The 23,345-nt window shown below is 31.4% G+C and overlaps 3 protein-coding genes across 3 annotated transcripts; 2 read left to right on the forward strand and 1 right to left on the reverse strand.

The window, feature by feature from the left end:
• Positions 1-467: 467 nt before the first annotated feature.
• LOC124941365 (exocyst complex component SEC3A-like) lies at positions 468-13,238 on the forward strand. The gene is made up of 25 exons (XM_047481674.1): positions 468-752; positions 1,399-1,469; positions 1,634-1,714; positions 1,889-1,956; positions 2,047-2,149; positions 3,362-3,528; positions 4,143-4,260; positions 5,122-5,226; positions 5,340-5,441; positions 5,542-5,679; positions 6,608-6,736; positions 6,817-6,897; positions 7,003-7,077; positions 8,053-8,226; positions 8,315-8,465; positions 8,549-8,613; positions 9,979-10,149; positions 10,229-10,308; positions 10,679-10,760; positions 11,291-11,388; positions 11,488-11,596; positions 11,725-11,793; positions 12,481-12,546; positions 12,633-12,722; positions 12,974-13,238. Exons 1-25 carry the CDS (start codon positions 575-577, stop codon positions 13,082-13,084), a joined length of 2,682 nt encoding a protein of 893 aa, XP_047337630.1. The 5' UTR covers positions 468-574; the 3' UTR covers positions 13,085-13,238.
• Positions 13,239-16,590: 3,352 nt separating this feature from the next.
• On the forward strand, positions 16,591-18,431 carry LOC124942169 (bifunctional UDP-glucose 4-epimerase and UDP-xylose 4-epimerase 1-like). The gene is made up of 8 exons (XM_047482621.1): positions 16,591-16,916; positions 17,013-17,062; positions 17,152-17,287; positions 17,363-17,464; positions 17,539-17,766; positions 17,843-18,016; positions 18,089-18,180; positions 18,259-18,431. The coding sequence occupies exons 1-8, from the start codon at positions 16,722-16,724 to the stop codon at positions 18,353-18,355; spliced, it is 1,074 nt and encodes a 357-aa protein (XP_047338577.1). The 5' UTR covers positions 16,591-16,721; the 3' UTR covers positions 18,356-18,431.
• A 1,258-nt stretch (positions 18,432-19,689) lies between these two features.
• LOC124942170 (heat stress transcription factor B-2b-like) lies at positions 19,690-20,823 on the reverse strand. Its single transcript, XM_047482622.1, has 2 exons — positions 20,406-20,823; positions 19,690-20,328 (listed from the first exon to the last, which is right to left on the reverse strand). Exons 1-2 carry the CDS (start codon positions 20,661-20,663, stop codon positions 19,810-19,812), a joined length of 777 nt encoding a protein of 258 aa, XP_047338578.1. The 5' UTR covers positions 20,664-20,823; the 3' UTR covers positions 19,690-19,809.
• Between the last annotated feature and the right edge of the window lie 2,522 nt (positions 20,824-23,345).

The raw sequence follows: 23,345 nt of genomic DNA on the forward strand, positions 1-23,345 counted from the left end.
ACCATATATATATATATATATTAATAATTAATGAAATTAATGTTAATGAACAAATTCAAGATAAGAAGTTAACAATTTAGATTTAATTTATAATCATATAATATAAAATTATAAATAATCCCAATTTATGCTAATTGTATCAAGTTTTTTTTTTTAAATGACAAAAACATAAAAATAGAAATCATTTATCAAAATATACTTTTGTAGTAAAATACATACTAATTTTATCTATTTGAATCATATAGATTTAAACAAAATTACTATCAATTTTCAATTTTAATGATTGAGAATGTGATAGTTAATTAGTTATAATCAATAGATTAATCGAACGCTGACATGGCATGGTGATTGTGTTCCAGTGCTACGTGGCAGCTGCATATGGCCACGTCATCATAGATCTTAATATTTGTATTTATTTTTTTTACTTTTAGTCTAAGCTATGTCAAATATTTTTCCTGTCACGTTTATTTTTCTCTCTTGCATTTCATATGCCTAAAACAAAGGGCGAAGATATAGATCTCTAAATCGTCGCCCTTTTCTTCTCATATGTGAATCTCAGAAAAAGTAAGAATCAATGGCGAAATCGAGCGCCGACGACGATGAACTACGACGAGCATGTGAAGCAGCTATAGATGGAACCAAACAGAAGGTCGTATTATCTATGCGCGTTGCTAAAAGCCACGGGATCTGGGGTAAAACTGCCAAGTTAGGCCGTGGAAACATGGCTAAGCCTAGAGTTCTCGCCATCTCTAGTATGTAATTGTTAATCATCTTCATTCTCTTCTTTTTTATTGTCTCGGATTATCATGTTGAAAGAGTTAAACTACCGTTTTGGACTTCCACTGGATTCAACTATCATTTCATTGGATTAGGCTGAAGAATAGGTGAATTATATACTTGGATGTCTGTTTAATTGCTTTCTATTATGTTTGACTATTTTCTTTAGTAAATGCTTGAAGGCTTACTTCTTTGATTGCTTAATTGTTCCTTCCAGCTGACGACACTCATGAGGATAAACCTAGGTGTTTTGACTGTCAGTATTCAGTAGCATGAAACTAACACTTTTTGTTTGGCGAGGCATAGCTAATTATTCCAGAAATTAAAATAAATCTGATGTTTATGGTCATACATAGCTAAACTGTATAAAGAAGCATAGTTATTAACAAATCCTGCTTGTTAGCCCGAGGATGTTTCATACTGAACTACAAGTTGGAATGGAGTTGAGAATACATATTATCATGTTCACCTATTTGATAGTCTCTTCTAGTAAGTGTTAAGTATATATGTTGTATAACAAGGAAAAGGGGAAGTCTTTGTTTTTTTGATGAAAATGAACCTTTTGGGGTCCACAGATGATGGTTCATGTTTAACATAGAAATGTTTGTATTAATGATGCAGCAAAAGCAAAAGGTCCAAGGACCAAAGTTTTTCTTCGTGTTTTAAAGTATTCTTCAGGAGGAGTGCTTGAGGTATTTCCTAGCCCGTTATTTACAAAATGGATATTTATTTTGTGATGGATAGACTATTCAGTATATATCTTCATCATGAGAGTTGGTCTAAATAAATAATGAGGATCTTTAGCATACTCTGTAACTTGCACATAATTGGATCACTTATTCCAATTGTATTGCAGCCTGCAAAATTATACAAACTGAAGCATCTTTCGAAGGTGGAGCTTGTGACGAATGATCCTAGTGGATGTACATTTATGCTGGTAATTTTCCTTTTGAGATCTCATATCTATGTACTTGACCTAAGTTTTTGATTGATGAGTATGGACTTTATGTGTTTCAAACACTTGTCTTCAAAATGATAATTATAGAAAAGTATAGCTGAGATGATTGCATTCACTTGTTGAAATCTTTACTCTTACATGTAATCTTCATAGGGATTTGATAACATCAGAAGCCAGAGTGTTGCTCCTCCACAATGGACCATGCGTAATCTTCATGACAGGTGATATAACATCTACCTGGCCTGCTCTAAGTTATACAATATTTTCTTATCATTATAATTTGTTCACAAGGGATTTTCATTTTATCTTAGGAACCGTCTTCTACTTTACATCTTAAACATCTGCAAGGATGCCATCGGTCGACTTCCAAAAGTCATTGGCATAGATGTGGTGGAAATGGCTCTTTGGGCTAAGGTGCATATTTTTATCCTTTGCTGCGGTTATATTTGCAGTGATACTGTTTAGACATAGCCTTGCATAAATGCCCTTCAGCATTTGTCTATCATAATTCCATAAGAGGACCTTCTGCTGGTGGACAATTTAATAGGCAAATCCTGCAACAGGATTTGTTACGTTGTAGATATTAGGGTTAGAGTTAGGGTATAATTGTAAATAAATATCAAGGGTAGTAGTTTAACGATTAGATCAAGGAAGTTTATTAACAGGTTAGAGATTTTTTAGTTAACAGTTATGAGTTTGTTATTGAAGGGGAAGTTTCAATTCTGGCATCTCACCCCTTTCTCTCTGGTTTTCTCATCTAGGCTTAGGCCATTCTTCTTTTCATCCCAATTCTAACACGTGTCTTTAATTTCTAACCCTAAATTTTAATTTGTCACATAACAAATTTGCTCATTTTTTATGAGAAATATATGATCATAACTCATTATGAATGAATGAATCTACAAGTAAATTCTCTGGCCTACAACTGAATAGATGGATTTGGATTTAGTTAAAACTTATGTTTGACAAATGTAAGGACTTGTTTTTACCTTTAAAAGTGCATTTGTGTTATTCTTTGATGCCTGGATGTTGCTAGTGTTGGAAGCATGTGAATGGCTGGTTGAAGAACCTTGATTATGTTGTCTGCTTTTTTCTGCATCACTGGATTCACACTGATGGAGAATCTGTTTATCTCTTCAATGTTGACCAGTCTGAGGGACATTCTTTGCATTTTGATTAAATTGAATATTACAGCGAGTCTCCATGTGCGGTGGCTTGACATGTGCATTGCTATTATGTGTTCTTGATTTCATTTGATGTGCATAGTTGATGCCTATGCTGCATCCTTCTGCTGCAACTCATCATGGTCCAAAAAAAGGAAAAGATTGTTAACAAGAATGTTTAAATTGTTATGAATACATTATGTTTCTTAAACATTTCTATACAAGTTCTCATGGAACTTAGTAGCTAGATTGATCTCTTTCTGGTTGTGTTATGTATCTTAGTAATTTGTGCTACTGTTTTATATATTGAATACATATCTACTTAAGTTATTACCTTAAGATCCTCTGTTAGAATCTACTGTGTACAACTTGCTTCATGATTCTGGTTTTAGTTTTAAACGAACAATAACCAAAATTTACTTATTATAACATGGGGATCTTGATTTAACTGATTCTTATATAGGAAAATACGACCACAGTCACTAGGCAGATAGTTTATCAAGATGGGCCTGGGCCTGGGCCTGGGATTGGGACTATTGCAGATTCTGTCATTCCTGACATGAAAGTGACTGTAGAAAGAGAACTTGTTTCCCAAGCCGAGGACGAGGACATGGAGGCTTTGCTTGGCAGGTCTGTTTTCTCTTTTCTATTCCATTATGTTTAACTGGAAGCTGATTAGGACCTAGCTTAAGGTATTGGCGGCCATGTATGCATTTTTATATGGAAATGGATTACCATTTGTATTAATTTGAGCACCTGTAATGAAATTTGAGGATTATTTTCTGCATATTGAATACAGTGTTGAAGATTATATTGGCCTTTTCTCCCCTCCCCGTAGATGATTTATGTATTTCAATTGCCTATCCAGTCTCCCACACTCATTTAAATTACCAAGACTTTTCAATAAGGCTTTCTTGGACATATTCCCCATTGCATGTATCACCTGAATGTAAATACAAGTCCTCGTAGATAAGCACATGTTGTCATAAGAAACTACGGGGGGGTTAATACTCAGAGATAGTTTTTTGACAACTGTCACCACAAACTTTCTTTTTAGATTAATCACCAGTCTTGCTTGTTTTAGTGCGTTTACATAATTGGTTTTTAAAAATTGGTATTTCTTTAGCTGACTGATAAGCTTGTGTTCTTCAACTACTAAAGGTTTTTGTTGCGTTTTGGTTATTATGTTCCTAGTTTCACTCACCAATGTAATGTTAATTTAATTGCCATATTTTCATGGGCAGTTATGTAACGGGTGTTACTGAAGCTGAAGCATTTTCTGAACGATTGAAACGGGAACTCCAAGCCCTAGAAGCAGCAAATGTGCATGCCATTCTGGAGAGTGAGCCATTAATGGATGAGGTAGAACTAACTTGCTTTTCTTGTTCATTTTCCCAAATACCCCTTCCCCTACTCTCCATTTAGAAACTGGGGAAAGAGTGCTTAGAAATTTCAGGTTTGTAACCTGCTTCATGCACTATTCTATGAGGAAATAGTTGTTGTTCTTTTGTAGGTAGTCAAAAGTTATGGCTACAGTCTACTTTAAAAATCTTGGTCCAATGACAATCCCATCTCTTAACTGAAAAAGGAGAATCTAGCTTCGTTTAGAAAAGAAAAGGTTGACATATCCCTAGTATATATTTACATGCACAAATATATATTTTTAAAATAGATTGATGTAGAAGGTTCTTCGAAACCACTATGTAAGATTAAACATGAAAGGTTGGGTCTAACATCCAAATGAAATGAAGTAAAACAGAAAAGCGAAGCAAGATGAGAAACCCAAGCCAACTCCGCAAATTCTTCTCCTTCCAGATAAACCACACATTATCCAATCTTGCATCCCAGAAACATAAAAAGAATATCACAAAAAATCATGGAACTCACAAATCAATCCATCACATGGACATTAGGTCTACTATCTCATTTGACTTGATACAAACCTTTGTAGCCTTACATTTCCGACCTTACCTTTTCATTTGGAAACCATCTTGCTCATGCAGACTCACTTAGGACAATTCTTTATTTCTATCTAGGACTTGCATGTGCAAATTGTTGTGCAAAAGGTAGGCAAAGTCAATTAATGATTTTTAGATGTAAAAGAAACACCATGGTCACTTCACTAAGAAAAGGAAGAATAAAGCCCCTAGCTTGCTTTTTATTGGTTAATTTGGGGGTACTATTTCCTCTGTACTTGTTAGTTAATACTTTTGGAGTTTGCAGGTGTTACAGGGGCTTGAGGTGGCTACAAGTTGTGCTGAGGACATGGCTGAATGGTTGGGCATTTTTAATGTAAAGCTCAGGCACATGAGAGAGGACATAGAATCGGTAGAATCTCTCTTCAATCTTCTACTGCACCAGATTATTATATGATATTGTTGTTTAGATTTATTAAATACCTGAAGATATCTTTCTCGGCTTGAAATCTTTTGTGGTTTCAGATAGAAAGTCGAAATAATAAGTTGGAAATGCAGTCAGTAAATAACCAAGCATTGATTGTGGACCTTGATAAACTTCTTGAGCGTTTGCGTGTGCCTACTGAGGTGTACCCAAGTATCTTTTCTGGCTGGATGTGGCAATAGCCCACAAAATATTACTGTATTTCATCAGTTAAAGAAAATCTTCATTTACTGTATGGTGCAGCATGCAGCATGTCTTACAGGGGGTTCATTTGATGAAGCACGCATGCTTCAAAACATAGAAGCATGTGAGTGGTTGTCTGGTGCTTTGCGTGGTCTTGAAGTGCCCAAACTGGATTCTTGCTATGCAAACATGCGCTCTGTATGTCCCATGTTTTTTCCTTCCATTCTTTGTCTAATCTCCATGCCTTGAGCATTTAATATCTGAGATTTGCGTGCTTTTCTCTTCATATATTCTATCTAGAAGGAAACAATCTATATATCTCAATTTGTGCTCTTGAGAAAAAGTCCGGATTATATATTGAATAGAAACAGATGGGGAGATTCAGGAGGAATTCATACATTCAATGACCAAGACTATAAATTAAGCATTTATAATTGTGAGACCAGCTTCTGAAGTTGTTGCAGAACTTGGGAAGATGATTCTTGCTCTTGTCATGATTTAGCTGTTACTGATAGTTATTTGCAACATAGAGATGAATTCGATACATAAGTTTTGTTGCTAAAACAGTTGACAATTAAAATGCATAATTCCATCTGGCTGATAGAGCCAATCACATTTGTTTGTTTATGACTGTCTGATCAATTGTTTTGTTCTCATATCTGCAGTAGGTTAGGATCTATGCGTAAAAAATGTAGTTAGGGTGTTTTATTTGTTTGGATAAAAAACTATTACAGCAAAACAAACGTACTTACCGGTGTCTTACAAGACAAACAAATGCTATGTATTGCAATATACATTCAGTCTGTGATACTATATTGGTGATGGTTGTTTTATGCTGAATTAGATTTCTCAATATAGGGTCAAAACCCTTTTATTTTTAACAAGGTATCATGTTCTTATCTTTCAATGTGATGCCAATTTTAGAGTATTGGTATTAGAAATTTTGTATGGTTATTTTATCTCTTCCCTTAGCTAAAGATAAATAAGTAAACAACTATAATCAAATTTGCATTCTAAATTTGCTTACTTTTCTTCCTGAAGTTGAGAATTTTGAGAATTTGTTTACTTTTCTGCCCGAAGTTGAGAATTTTGAGGAATCTAAAACTTGATGGTTGGGTTCTAATAGGTCAAAGAGAAGCGAGCTGAACTTGTTAAGTTGAAAAACACTTTTGTCAGGAGAGCATCAGAATTCTTGAAAAACTATTTTGCAAGCTTGGTGGATTTCATGATAAGTGATAAAAGCTACTTCTCACAGGTACCTTCACAAAATATGTTTTTTTACTCATTAGTACTTTTTGGAATGAGAATCCTTAGTTTTCTTTTTAAACTGAACAGCGGGGGCAATTGAAGAGGCCGGATCACGCTGACCTACGGTATAAGTGCAGAACATATGCTCGTCTTTTACAGCACTTGAAGGTCAATATAAGTGGTCTTGTACCTGTATTTATTTATGTATTCCCTTTGGCTTTTCATTCGTTTATTATTTTTTCTTATTCTGGAATATTATAATTGCACTTACAGAGCCTTGACAAGAATTGCCTGGGGCCATTGAGAAAAGCGTACTGTACCTCACTTAATTTGCTGTTACGCCGAGAGGTTAGGAGGATTGGGATTATCAGATTATATTAATTTTATTTAGTATATAGTTACTGGTTACTTTCAACATATTTCTTGATTTAATGTACATTGTGGGCCTTCTACCCAAGCTTGATCAAGGTATCTTTGGTTTGTCCTCTTAGCATAAACATGCCCGTTTGATATATGGGCTTGATTTGTCGGCATAACTGATGGTTATCTCATACAAAACCTTATTGTCAAGGGGATGTTTATGACCTAGGATAAGGCAATTATTACAAGTATCTTACCAAGTGTAAATGTGTGCAACAAGCAACAACTAATCCCAAAAATATGAATGTACATAAATTCAAAAAGATAAACCAATTTTCTCTATATGTTTGACTGCCGAATTCAGTGAATTATATAGCGTTATGAGAGAGCTGGAAGTGATGATCCAATCACAAAAACTGTATATGAAGAAGCATATTACTATTTATAGTACTATGGTGATGTAGAAGTTGGTTTATATAGAGATGTCACTGGAAAATATATCTATCCTGATCTTTGTATGTAAGATTTTGAGATTCTCATCTTATTCTAACAGCTAATTATTTCCTTTGATATACTTGCCCATGTTCAAGTGCATATAATGCATTTCTTGTCCATTGCCTTGCCCCGTGTCCATGCGATATCAAATCCAGGTGACATATTGTCCCTATAATCCCTTGCTCTAGGTTAACCACATATTGGTAACCTCATTAAGAGTATAGGCACATATGGTTAACCTCATTAAGAGCATAGACACATATGGTTAACCTCATTACGAGTATATGTTATTTGAGAAGTATATGGCGCATATGGTTAACCCGAGTTAGAGTATATGTGTTTTGAGAAGTGTAGGGCATATATGTTTGTTATGAATATCTAATTATCCACAGATTCTAGTTCCTTATCCAGTCTTTCACCATCAAGTTAAAATGTCGTTTTATTGAAATGCTAATAAATTGTGTGCAGGCTCGTGAGTTTGCAAATGAGCTTCGAGCTAGTACAAAAGCATCAAAAAGTTCTATTGTCTCGCTAGAAGGTTCCACGGGTTCTGGCCAAAATATGAATAATTCAGATACTTCTACAGTTTCAGATGCATATGCAAAGATGCTTACAATTTTTGTCCCACTCCTCGTAGACGAGGTAGCAATTTTGACCTTTTTTTTCCTTAGCAAACCATGCAGCATATACCTTCTTCCCACTCAAAAGCTTAAGCTTGTAAAAAATGCAGAGTTCCTTTTTTGCACATTTCATGTGCTTTGAAGTTCCTACACTTGTACCATCTGGAGGTGCTCCTGGTAGTAAAGCTGGCCCAAAAGAGGATGACGGTAATGATGATGATCTTGGCATCATGGATATTGATGATAACGATAGCTCAGCTGGTAAACTTATTCCGGAAAGTTCTGATTTGTAATCATACCATGTTTGGTTTCCTTGAACCTTTTTATTACATATTACTCTGTAGGGACAAATCCTGGGGAGTTGGCAGCACTAAATGAGTCTCTTCAAGAATTGCTTGATGGCATACAGGTAAAGCACTTGTTGTATTATTTCATCTTTCTGTCCTCAAGATCATATGTTTCTGGGTTTGTTTAATTCTTCAATTTTCACAAAAAAAAAGATATTAAATAATTCATTTATTTTAGTAAATGAGTCAAATAAGCTTTAAGTCTAGTCTTAACAGTTAATATCATTTTCATTCTTATCCTTTATAATATGCATACAAGTTAATTTACCAATAATTATAAATTTATTATTTTGAAACTATCTCTGAATAAATATAAATGTATATATAGTTAGTTCCAAACTCTAGTAGTTTTGAGATTCTAATCTTATCTAGTGATTTAATATTAAGGTACAATTTAATTGAGTAAATATATAATGAATATTATTAAAGGCTCATTTTCACTAATATCCTTTTCATTATGTTTATTGGAATCTAATTTTATTTGATTTTGTTCCCTTCTCTTTTTCAGTTCTTTTGTACTTTTTGAATGCTTTTCGCATTCACAAAAAAATATTTTTAATGAAATTTACCCTTTCCAAATATAAAGTTAATTTGTCCAAAAATATGCATTTATCATTATAATTTAATAATAAATTGAAAACCATAAATGTATTTTGCTTAAAGCTATATACTTCCCAAATTCAGATGATTAGTTTGGGTGATTCTTTCATCAAATTCACTGTTCGCTTCAGTGAATCTTCTGCCGAGGATAGATCTCAGTGAAGGATGTATTAGTTAGACTTTTAGCCACTTGAAGCAGATCTAGTAGCACTAGATTTAGTTTCTTACCAGGCCAATTTCCTTGAAGTCTACTTACCATTTTCGTCTGTTTCTATCAGCAACTTTTACAACCTCTTTATGTTTGACCTTGAGCCTATGCTTTTCCTATACGTATTTGCAGTACCTATTTGATAGGCAAAAAAGTCTATGATAGACTGACTATTCAAGTAGAACATGATCTTTAACCTAATCCAGTGGTCAACAACACCTTAATAATATTTCTTGTCAACAATGCATATTAATGGGATGGGTTTAATGTTGTGTTTCTCTATTAAAGCTTGTATATAATATAAAAGGCGATAATAAATATCGTTGTTAAAATTAATAAAAAAATACGTACATACTTTTCATTCATTAGTAGGAAGTAGGAGAGGAACCTTATGTTTGAATACAGCTTAGCTTCCCTAAGAAAGATGAAAACTATAAAGAATTACTTATTTTCTCTTCCGCCAACCTACTTTAGAGTGTAGACTATTATTTCCTTTTTTATTTTCATCTGCCATAGGCTATACGAGTTCACAGGTCTAGTTGCATGTACTTATTTTCATCAAGTTGGTAATTTTTACTTACTCAATTTGTGTACAATGTTATTTCCCTTCTAATTATAGGAAGACTTCCATGCTGTGGTTGATTGGGCATACAAGATGGATCCTTTGCGGTGCATATCTATGCATGGAATTACAGAGCGCTATATTTCTGGGCAGAAGGCTGATGCAGCAGGATTTGTCCGCATCTTGCTTGATGATCTTGAGTCTAGAATTTCTTTACAGTTTAGTAAAGTGAGTGTTCGATTTTCATAGCACATGATCCCTTTTATGTGATGTAACTGAACTATTGAATACTTCTACTGTATTGCAGTTTGTTGACGAAGCTTGTCACCAGATTGAAAGAAATGAGCGCAATATTAAGCAAACGGGTGTTTTGTCATATATAACAAGGTGAACATGATATATTACTTTTGCTTTTTATTGGTTTAGGGTCACTATACATGGGCATGTGCATAATCTGTTACTTTTATATGTGCGTTTATCAAGGAGGCATAGAAAAGTTTGGTTAGTTAAACTAATTGGGATATTTTGCTTTGGATTAAGAAGGCATTGTATTATTTTCTTTAGCAACTACCAAACAATAGCAAGATGTGTCCAGAGATATCTTCACTATTGATACAAATGTGCTGAGAAAAAAACAATATGCTTATTTCCAGCTATTCATAGCTTCGTGGTTTATATTGCTTTTGATTATTATTCCTCATGGTGCTTGAGTTCTTAAACCTTGCTCTAACCCATATGATATATGTTTCTTGCATAGATTTTCAACCCTTGCAACTCGCATGGAACAGTACATTCAGGGACAGTCCAGAGATCTGGTGGATCAAGCGTATATGAAATTTGTGAGTACTACATCCTGGAAATATCATGCAAGTCCCAGTTAATTATATGAACACTATATGTTCGATCTGATTATCCAACTTATTGTTAATTCGGTTATGTAAGTTGTCTAGAAAAGGTGACATCTTTTTGCACCTGATGATGGAGTGTTAACTGGGAGAATCTATGGCCTTGTTTGATGAAGTTATCTGGATTTGATCTATCATCCATCAAATCATCAACTAAAAATACCAAATTATCATTACTTCATTTTTATAACGTTTTAAATATTAAATACAAGGATATTTTAGTCATTTAGCCGAAATAATCCAATTTTTCACCAAACCAGTGTATTTTCCAAAACAAAATCGTTTATTTTTATTTTTATAAAAAACCTACATCAAACAAGCTCTATGTTTTTTACTTTATTTATTTATTTATTTTTTTTTGGGGGGGGGGGGGGGGGGGGGTGCTATGCGACTATCTTGGTGTGCTTCATCTATTGTAAATTGTTACTCAGCAGAAGATTTGAGTTTAAGTTATTGATGAACAGGTTACCATTATGTTTGTGACCTTAGAGAAGATTGCTGCACAAGACCCGAAAAATGCTGATATTTTGCTTTTAGAGAATTATGCTGCCTTCCAGAATAGGTATACAACAAGTATGACTATTATTTATTTTGTATGCATGTATGTGACTATGTTCTAACCTCCAGATTGCTGATATTTTTTTTTTACTATTCTGTACAGTCTGTATGATTTGGCCAATGTTGTTCCCACTTTAGCAAAATTTTATCACCAGGCGAGTGAGAATTATGAACTAGCATGCACACGTCACATCAGCTTGATAATATATTTCGTAAGTTCTCCATCCCTCTTCTTTAATATGCATTTGTTTTAAGCGGCATCTATCAATAGCATAGGGGCAAAGCTCTCTTGGTCCGTGCTGATGTAGTTTTTTTCCATGTAAATTGAAATTTCTTACAGCAATTTGAACGCCTTTTCCAATTCGCTCGAAGAATTGAGGATTTGATGTATACAATCACACCGGAAGAGGTTAGTCTAAAGAAATGCATACACTGCTCACCTTAGCTTAGAACTAAAAGTGGATTTTTGGGTTCAATTACTAAAATATCCTTTGATATTTAATATTTAAATTTTATAAAGAAATTAAGTAGAGGTAATTTGGTCTTTTTATTGATGATGGATAAAAAATTATTTAAAAAAATTCCATATAACCCATGATCAAATAAACTCACTCTGTAAGGAAACTAGCCTCAGCTCTAAATGGATTCATATGACTATTTAGAAACACTTATGCCTTGTTTAATGAAAATTCAAATAACCCATTATCCCATCAATCAAATCATTCAAATTATCAACTAAAATACTTACTTTGTTTTTTTAAACAATTTAAAATATTAAATAAAAAATATATTTTACACAAATTATCAACTAAATATCCTTACTCTATTATTTCTATAACATTTTAAATTATTGAAAAGAAATAGTATTTTAGGTCTTTCACCCAAATAATCCATTTTTCCATCTTTTTATACCAAAATCACTCTCAAACAAGCTCTACTGAAATAATAGTTCTGACTAAATTTAATTTTCAAACGTTATTTTTTTTTTAAACTGGAGACTATCCAGATAGTGAAACAATAAATGTTTTCAAATGGGGGAGCCCTTGATTGAGTCAGTTAGTTCTGACTTGAGTGTGTTTTATGTTGGAAATTATAGATCCCATTCCAGATGGGACTCTCAAAAATGGACCTGAGGAAGGTGGTGAAATCAAGTTTATCGGGTGTAAGTTTATTATGATTTTAGTATTGAATAACTTAATTTAATGTCGATGATGTTTGTCTAATAATAGAGAGACTATGATTTGTTAGGTTGACAAGTCAATAAATACAATGTACAAAAGATTACAGAAGAACTTAACCTCAGAAGAGTTGTTGCCTTCATTGTGGGATAAATGCAAGGTACATAATATATATATTTGAATTTCTTTCGAAAAAGTTCAACTTTTTATTAAAAAGAAAACTCAAGATGTGTTTAATGAATTACATATAGAAGGGAGAAGAGAAAAAAAAGGCTAAATGCCAATAAGATCAAATAATTCTAAACCCGTACAAAATCCCTTTTTTTCGAAACGCATGGAGCATAAAGCATTATTTCAACTATAAAACTTTTCTCTTTGAATAATATTTCCATATATTATATATTTTTACAGAAGGAGTTCTTGGATAAGTATGATAGCTTTGCTCAGCTTGTTGCTAAGATTTATCCAACTGAGACCATTCCATTAGTTGCTGAAATGAGAGATCTATTGGCATCCATGTAAAGTATTCTTTTCCTTTTTACCTATATATGTTGTGTATTTTAATTTACTTTTTACTCTCTTAATAATTTCCCCCTTTGTGTGTATGTTCTATGTTCTTGGTGAAAACTTTTTAAAAAAGTTTGTTAATTGGAAAATAGATCATTGTTTGCTTCTAGGGCTGTGATGTGTGTGTATGTCTCTAAATTGGTTTCCAGTTGGTGAATTATTATTGAGAGATCTTATTCTTTTGGCTGAGATTTAATTGGTTTCTAAATATTCAGATTGCAAAAATATTATATATATTTTGGTGAGAATATAATATTTTTATTAAGATTTTAGTGATATAAAATAATATTTTCATGACTAGCCTTCTTATTGGATTTCTATTGAGCTTGTTATTGGTTAGTCATTTATTTAAAAATATTGATTCGTGGTTATTTTGAGAAAATGTGTTTTTTTGGTAAAAATTTAAAATTACAGGATATTAATATAAAATGATAATTTTTTTGAAAATATAATGTATTTTAGTTAATAAATTTAGTGTTTAAAGAACGTGAATGGGATATGGCGTTTAATTTGAATATACCTTTATACTTACCTAATTCGTCACATGTATACAGACATTTCCTATCTTTTGCTCCTCTTTTAACATATGTCGCTGTCTAATTGAATATCATTGAATTGAGTTCCTGTCTATATAGATAGAATCGAACTAACTAGATAAGACATAAGATGGTATTTTATTATTGTTTGTGTACAATAATTGTCTAATTTTATTTTAGCCATAGCTCAAATAATTGCATAGGCCATTGTAATAATAGGACAAGGCAATTCATTTAATAATATTTAGGATAAGATTATTCAGCTTATTCTTTTCAATTTAAGCTTGGAGATTGAGAAAGAAAATAACTTTTAAATGTAAAATATGTTTGATTATAATTTTTTTTTGCAAATTACGCAATATTACGTAAATGTTAAACGCTTAACTTGTAATTTCAATCTAATGTGTCCCTTTTTATATCAAAAATGTCATCATACAACATAGTCATTCCAACTTGAACAAAAAAAACTATATATTATAATTTATAAGAGTTATGCTTGAGCGATAAAAGTTTATGAGATCGATTTTAATTATAAAAAAAAATACATTACACTGGATTGTATTTTTATTTTATTTTCCTTTGTGAGAATATGAAATAGGTGATAGGATAAACATTGACTCATTGGATAATTGATAGATATCCTCTTACTTTATTTAGCCCTATCCTAAATAATTGCATAAGTCACCCCAATAATAAGATCTATTTAATAATGATTAATTGCTCAATCTCATCTCTAACAATAATAAGATATAGCAATAAATATGTATTCTTAAAAAAAAAATCAATTGATGTGTAATATAAATGTTTCATTCAAGTGCACTTTCTCATTGATCAACCACTACTTCCCCCACACTTTTGGAAGCTTATGTTCATGAATTATAAATTTTTTTCTTTGGTTCAGATCTCGCTATATATATATACACAGTAAACAAACTCAATTAACCAGACGAACTGAATCGTGTATCTTGACGACTCAATCCCTGACTTTAGGGAGTCTAGTATATCCGCTATATATATATATATTTGTTAATAAATGATTAGGGGTGATGATGTAAGTATTAAAGGTTAATTTTTTTAATTTGGAACCATTTCAACTCACTTTAACTATCTCAAATTAAAAATAAAAAAATTAATTCAATGGCATTATTGACACATCAAAAAATAATTTTAGTAAAAATAAAGTTGAAAAAAAATTTACTAAATCCAACATTTCCTTGACAAGAAATAAATAAAATTTCCACTAAAGGTTATTGTTTTTTTGAATTTGAAAAGCTAAGGGATTCTCCTTCAACTTAAGTCACTCTACCTAACTCAAATTAAATATTAAAAAATCAATTCAACGACATTATTGACACATCAAAAAGAAATACTAATAAAAAATAATTTTAGTAAAAGTAAAGTTCCAGAAAACAAAATACTAAATCCAACATTTCTTTAACAAGAAAGAAATAAAATTCCCACTAAAGCCTAATTTTTTGAATTTGAAAAACTAAGGGAACTATAGTCACTTTAACTAACTCAAGTTAAATATTAAAATAGTAATTCAATGACATTATTGATTCCATAGCTTGTGCCCTACCTGGATCATTTGAAAATTAATTATAAAACGGCATAATATAGATTCATATAACTGTCTTCTTTTATATTTTTTATAATTATTTTTTCAAATAATACAAATAGGGGCATAATCTTTGGAACAATCCCTCCCCATTATTGACACACCAAAAATCAAATTACAAATAAAAAAAAAAGGTAAAAAGAAAGTTTGGCAAAGAAAATACCTTTCCTTAACAAGAAATAAATAAAATTTCCATTATTCTTTAGCACATCACATATTCTTAATAATCAAATTTATTAATTAAATATATAAAATAATATTTTTTTATTTTAAAAAAAAATATTAATATGATAAAAATGATAAAAATAGTTTGACAAGAACAACATAAAAATATAAAAAAAATAATAATAATAAAAAAACTAAAAGACAAAAAACGTTATTAAATAAATTATCGAGCTCATAAATACACAAGAAGAACAATTAACTCTCCGATGGACTCTACCGACTTTTCGGAATGAATCTCAGAAAGTATCATAATAATAGCATTATAAATTATACGAATCAGACGACTACTATCAGTGAAAGTTCGACAATTTCTCTCAAACCAGATAGTCCACCAAAATATAATTAAGATGGTAACCCAAAGGCATAAACGAATTTATGTAGTGGCTACCCCAAAAAAAATACTTTTTTTACATAAAAATTTGACATTACCCCATATTTTTTAAAAAAAAATTCAATACAATCCACTGTTTATTCACTGTTTTGTTTAACTAATTATTAAAAAAATAATAAAACTTACAATTATTCACTCATTTTATTCAAAATTTTATCGTTATTTAACTTAATTCACTCAAAATTTATTTTTCAAACTCACCCAACCTCTATATTATGGGTTCGTTCGTACTCATATGTCTGTCATATTATCCGTATCAATCCAAATTTCTCAAAGACTCGGCATCACTCAATTAATCTCAATGATACTCCACAAAACACTTCAGATACAAGTCAACCTCGATAATGCAAAAGTAATTGAGTATTCGATTCAACCAACTCGTGACACATACGATTAATCATAATAAAATAAAATTTATGAACCTATCATCCTTAAGAATTTTATCGTAAATATATAAAATAATATTCAAAAATAATAAAAACCAAATAACCTTTTAGAAACTATAGTTAACCATATATATATCATAAATTAACTAAATAAATCATTCCATTGGAATTCTCGTCATTCTGGTATAACTAACTAACAATATAATTCTTTATAATAAAATAAAAATATATATATATATAAACTGTGAATCTGTAAATAACAACCGCCATCACTATATTTCATATCTCTCTCTCTCTTATCTGAATTTGTTCATATTTTTCTCTCTCCCCCACCTTTATTTTTTTCAAACACTCTCTTTAATTGTCTCTGTTTTCTTGTTTTTATCTGATAAAACAAAAAAAAAGGTTTTTCAGAATTCTGTAAATCTCAATTGAAATGGGTTCTCAACAGCAAACAATTCTAGTCACCGGAGGTGCAGGATTCATCGGCACTCATACAGTTCTTCAGCTTCTCAACGACGGTTTCAGAGTTTCAATCATCGATAATCTTCACAATTCCGTTCAAGAATCCATTCTCAGAGTCAAAGAATTAGTCGGTCCTAAGCTTTCACAGAATCTTGATTTCCATCTGGTATGAAAATTCAACTAATTTAACTCATTTTCAAGAAATCAATCAAAAAACAGTACTGTTTCAGTGTTTCTTATCTAGGGTTTTCATTGGATACAGGGTGATCTAAGAAACAAAGATGATTTGGAGAAATTGTTTTCCAAGACTAAGTATGAATGAATGAAATATCATTTTCTTTATGAATAAAATTGTGGGTAGTGATTAATTAATTGATTAATTAATCTCATGATTGTTCTAGATTTGATGCTGTAATTCACTTTGCTGGACTTAAGGCGGTTGGAGAAAGCGTGGAACATCCTATTCGTTACTATGATAATAACTTGATTGGATCGATCAATTTGTATCAGACAATGGCTAAGTATAACTGCAAGAAGGTATTACTTGATGAAATTTTCGTGGTTTTTGTATGATTTATTGACGAAATTTTGTGAATTTGATGATTACTTCAGCTGGTATTCTCTTCTTCATCGACTGTTTATGGTCAGCCGGAGAAGATACCTTGTGTAGAGGATTTCCATTTGAATGCAATGAATCCCTATGGTCGTACTAAGGTGGGTATTTCTAAATTTGTAATTTTGATCTATAGATGATGATGTGATTCATTATGTTCTTATTTTCATTTTAGCTTTTCCTAGAAGAGATTGCTAGAGATATCTATGCTGCTGATAATGATTGGAAAATAATCTTGTTGAGATATTTCAATCCGGTTGGGGCTCATGAAAGTGGAAAACTTGGTGAAGATCCAAAGGGTATTCCTAACAATCTAATGCCTTATATTCAACAAGTGGCTGTTGGAAGACTTCCTGAATTGAATGTATATGGTTATGATTATCCTACACCTGACGGTAGCGCTGTGAGTAATTTATGGGATAAAAGTTTTTCGAATATATTTGATCAAAGTTTGAATGATTTTATGTTTAATTGAACAGATTCGAGACTACATTCATGTGATGGATTTGGCAGATGGTCATATTGCTGCACTTTGTAAGTTGTTGAATGCAGATGATGATGATGTTATGGGTTGTGTTGCTTATAATTTAGGGACTGGTAGAGGTACATCTGTTCTTGAAATGGTGGCTGCATTCGAGAAGGCTTCTGGAAAGGTAAAAAAATGGTTTTGGAAATGTGAGATTTTGGAATGGAAACTGATTTTGATTTTGATATTGGTACAACAGAAGATTCCGATTAAGCTTTGTCCTAGGAGGCCTGGTGATGCTACTGAAGTTTATGCATCGACAAAGAAAGCTGAGAAGGAATTGGAATGGAAGTAAGTGGTTTGATTAAAATACCAATTCATGTTTTTGTTTGTTTTGGAAATGGGAATAATTGGTTGGATTGATAATAGGGCAAAGTATGGGATTGAAGAGATGTGTAGAGATCAATGGAAATGGGCAAGCCAGAATCCTTGGGGATATCAATCCAAGCCATTGAAAGATATATAGAAAAACTAATATTACTCTTGTTCTTGTATGTTCTTTATGAAATTGTTCTAGAATGGAGAATTTTATCATTTCTAGAGCTTACTTACTATATACTATGTGTCTAGTGGTTGTCAAATCTTGATATTTGTGGTCCACCTAAAACAAGACTCGTTAGTTGTGAAGATCGTATAAGAAAAATGATTAAATCGCATAAAAATCAGAAATGTTCAAATTATGACATGATTTATAATAAATTATTCAAAAAATAAAGATTTAGACTCAATAAATAAATAAATAAAAGATTAGATTGTCAGAGAGTCCTGTCTTCTTTGTGGGGTTGTATTCTATCCTGAAACAATAAATTCACTAGGATAATTAATTAACAAGAGTTAGTTTTAGAAACCAAAGTTTAAGAGTTTAATTTTACTTAAAAAGTTGTTAAGTTAGAACATTTTTAAGTTGAAGTAGGTGAGATTTAATTTTTATTTAATTTTTTTAAAATTAAAGGGTCAGTAAAAAATAGTACTAACAATTCCAAATATAATATAATAAAAAATTATATTGTAAAACTCTTTTTACTAAGTAAAGGATGAATTTTCAATATTTTTGTACTTATTTTTATGTAATCTTAAATAACCCATTACCTTTAAATTATTTTAATAATTCAAATTTAAAAAATAATTGTTTCAATCTCTTCTCTCATCAATCAAAATCCCTTCAATTTATTAAATATTTTATTTTTTATTTTACCATTATATATTAATACTAATTAAGTTTTTTAATTAAAATTATCTTCACATCTTCAAAATCATTATTAATAACTATTTAACTAACATTAATAAGAAACCTAACGAGGAAAACAAAGACTTGTGTTTAGCATATAACTAAGAGAGACTTGTGTTTAGCATATAACTAAGAGAATAAGAGGTTGTCTCTATTACAATCGTTTAAAATCCTAACTTTACTGAAATATTGAAGAAAATTCTGAACTATAAGGAAGTAATTTACCAGAGAGATGGGGACCGATGAAAGCTACTAGGGTAGATGACACTATTCTTTTCCAAAGTCAATGAAAGATAGTTGGACCATCCATACATTAAGGAGGTCCTAAAATAGTCGACCTCTCATATGGTAATAAGACATTTATGTTATTACCGAGTAAAATATATTCATTAACTTTCCAAAGTTTAGATAAAGTTTAAGGCCATGTGCAAGGATGCAAGGCCGGTCCTGGGGTAAAGCCGACAAACCCACTCCAAAGTTTAGATAATCAAAAACTAATTACCTAATCATCAAAACATAAAACAATAATTCCCAAAACTTACAAAACTAAATCAACAAAACAAAACAAAAGAAACACATCAACTATAATTTAACATCCTTTAACGACAAAACCACCAAGTTTGATTATTAACACATGTCAAAATATAAAAACCTAACAAAATTAGATTACAACTCCATTCCATCCAACGGTCCTAAACTTTACATCGATTATCATCATCATCTTCATCCTCCTCATCATCATCCATAACCCTAGAACGCTTCAATCCAATCGTCACCGAATTAATCGCCAAATCACAATCCACCAAATCGCCACCGCCATCACCATCAATTTCATCCATACAAGGATTCATCGGCAAAAGATCCAACGCCTGTCGTTGTTGATCAGATCCACCAAAGTTATTCATCAAAGAAAATATATCATTACAAAGACTCCTCAATTGAATCAATTCCTGATTAATCTGCGCGTTTTCATTTCTCAATCGCTCATTCTCCTCCGCCGTCGTCTCCGTCGGATATGAGTTTGATGATATCACCTGTTCATCGATTGAGTTCGCCGGAGATGAAATCGGAACCGGAACACTCACCGGAACACTCACCGGAATAGTCAATGATATCTTACGACGTTGTATGTCTTTGAGTAAATCCTTTTGACCTTTCTTAAAACAATCGTTCGAGAATTCCCAACGATCTGGCATAACCTTCTTGAATCCCTACAGATTAACGAAAATCTTTATAAACAAAACCTAAATAGAAAGAATCAGATTCAAGAACTTCATACAAATCATACATAAGTGTTCAATTGACGAACGAAGCTTGAGAAGTTATTATGTTTGAACGATTTAGGAAGTAAATCTCTAGCGAATTCAGCGGCACGCCAAACAATGAAACTAGTTCCGTCTTCATTCCATGAAATCAAATCGTCAACTGATGGATCATCGACTAGTTGATAGGTTTTCGTAAGAAACGGAGTAGGTAATGATCTGTTTGAATCTCCGGTGGCCGTCGCCGGCGACGGCGAATCGACGGTTTGTTCAGCTGGCTTCATCAGATCTGGCTTTTTAGAGAGAGAAAGTGGAAAAAAAAAATTGAAAAAAAAAAGTGTTGTTTCCAGAAAGTTCGATCGGTTAGGTAAAGGGTAAAAAATGATTGAGGAAGTGACGTGGCAAGGGTAAAATTGGAAATAAATATGTTAGTGGTGGGACCCAATTAAGATAAAATGGAAGGTGCGAGAAGGAGGATTTCTAATTTTATATAACTAGAAAGGTCTAGAACTTGTGCCACGTGGATATTTACGCTTTTTATTATTTTTTAAATTATTTTTTTATTTTTGGCCCACAATTACGAGGGAGTACCTTTTTATGTTCTTTTTGTAATATTTAAATTTTAATTATTATTAATAATAAATTTATTTGTTTTATTTTTATATTAGTGGGGGAAATGATTTTTTGTGCGGGTTGGATTTTCAGATGGGTTTAATCAGAATTGGGCCCAAATTTAATGGGCCTGTTTGTTTTAATTGTTGAATTCAAGGATTAAGCAAAAAATTGGATGTTGGGCCTTTCTTCACTAGGCCTACTTTTTATGGCTTGGACAAAGCCTGAACCAATATTCTTGTTATTTTGATTTATTCTACGACCGTTTTGGAATTATTATTGTATTTACATTTAATCTATAGGTAAGGGCAGAGACAAACCCATGAACTAAAGCCAAGGCTTGAGCAAAGTCATCCTTACCAGCCTAACCCAATTTTTAAGAGAAAACCAACCATATTTAAAGTGATCGTTATTAAGGATGTCAATTTGAAACAATCTCATGGTAATCGAACCGAAATTTCTAATTTTATGCGGTTTTTTCCATTTTGACTGGTACTTGTCCGGGGATGGGACGATAATAATATTTGTGTTCTCTAGTCCAATTATGTTCCGCACATTATAAACACAATTAAATATATAAAATCACTAATATATGATATAAATAGTGTCACGTGGGGAATTCCCGAAATCCAACATAACGGGAATGGTACTAAAAAAAATCTCCAAAGTAAAATGGAGTGAAAATAGTAAATGCATTACTCACCCCGAATAATCTAAACCACCATATTGTCATCCCTAGTTGTTATCGGGGCAAATATATATATGTTAGACTGAAGTAGGCTTCAACCCACCCCAATTTTTTTTTCTATTTTTAATGGTAAAAATTGACATTACCCTAATTTCTTAATTTATTTTAATTTAATTAATTATTTAATTTTCTAATTCTCTAACCCAACCAAAAAAAAGACAAAAACACATTCTTCAATTCAATTGTCTTATTCATAATTTTTTATTTATTTTATTCAAGCCGACTCTAGATTCTTCCAGAGTTGTTATAACTTATTGACGATCGGATCAAATAAGTTAGTTCACTATGGATTGTTTACCACATTAATCCTTTATCAACTAATTCCAAACATTAACTAGGCTGTTTGTCATAGTTAAAAGATACTATTTATACTGGTGAAAAAGTTCTAACTCAGACCTTACAATATTTTAGTATGAGGGTAGATGTTAATAAATTGCAAAAGTTTAGGGGTATGCTTAATATTCGTTCATATATAAATTATGTAAGATGTGTTGCATATTTATGCTGACGGTAAAAACTGTTGTCAGAAGTATATCTCACAAAGATGACGATTTAATTGGTTGAAAGTTCCATTGCATTTACTTTCGTCAATTTCCCTTAATAATTGTCTTGACTATGTAGCTTGACTTTAATATTTCTTCTAGTTTTTGTTTTGAATTAGTCTTTGGATCGGTTTAACAATCTATTTAGTCATGTCACAAACGCTCTCAACAGCTAGGCGTATCAGATGTGTAATCTCAAATTCTTGTTATTCAAATAATAATCTCAAACTTTGAACTTTAATGAATCGTATATTTAATTATGTAGGTTGGTAACATTTTTTCGAGTCCATTTTCTTTTTATTTTTAATAATAAAGGAAATAATATTATCATATATAGATTCTTTTTAATTTTTCTAATAAAAGTTTAGTTCGGCTTTGAGTTTTTTTTTTTAAACAAGAGAGAGAAAAATTGAATGATTGAGCGATAATTTTGAAAAGGTAATGATTATTTTGGTAAAAATACTTAAAAGTATTGATATATATAAATAAAATATAAAATAATAATTTAAATTATAAGGTATTTTAGTGTTTTGAATAATGAAATGAGTTGTGTGATTGGTGAGAAATGATTTATTGGAAAATTGATTTGTTGAGAATTTATATTTTATTTGGAGGCCTTTTATAAGTATTTGTTAATGATTTTGATAAGTTTCATGTTATTTTAATTATATTTGTAGATGGTTTAGTTATAATTCGATAGAATTTTTTATAGCGTTGTTTACCCACTCTTGGGTAAATATAAATTTACTCAGAATTTTGGATAGAGATTCATTTAACACCATCGCTTAATTGAATTGTTTGACTGGTTCTTTTTAATCACTCATTTTTTTAAAATCAAATGAATTCGTATTTAGATTTATTTTTAAAAAAATTGTGTGATTGATGGATTATTTGTATTAGAATTTTAATTTTTGTAAATTTATATTATTTAAAGTTAGAGAAAAAAAATTAGTTAGTTTGATGGTGTAGATGTTATTCTCTATTATTATTTATAAATCAAAATTTTATATGTAACTTCTTATTTGATTTAATACCAAATAATTATTTTTTAAAAATTTTTGAGA

Source organism: Impatiens glandulifera, chromosome 6 (genome assembly GCF_907164915.1).
Source record: "Impatiens glandulifera chromosome 6, dImpGla2.1, whole genome shotgun sequence".
NCBI lineage: Eukaryota > Viridiplantae > Streptophyta > Magnoliopsida > Ericales > Balsaminaceae > Impatiens > Impatiens glandulifera.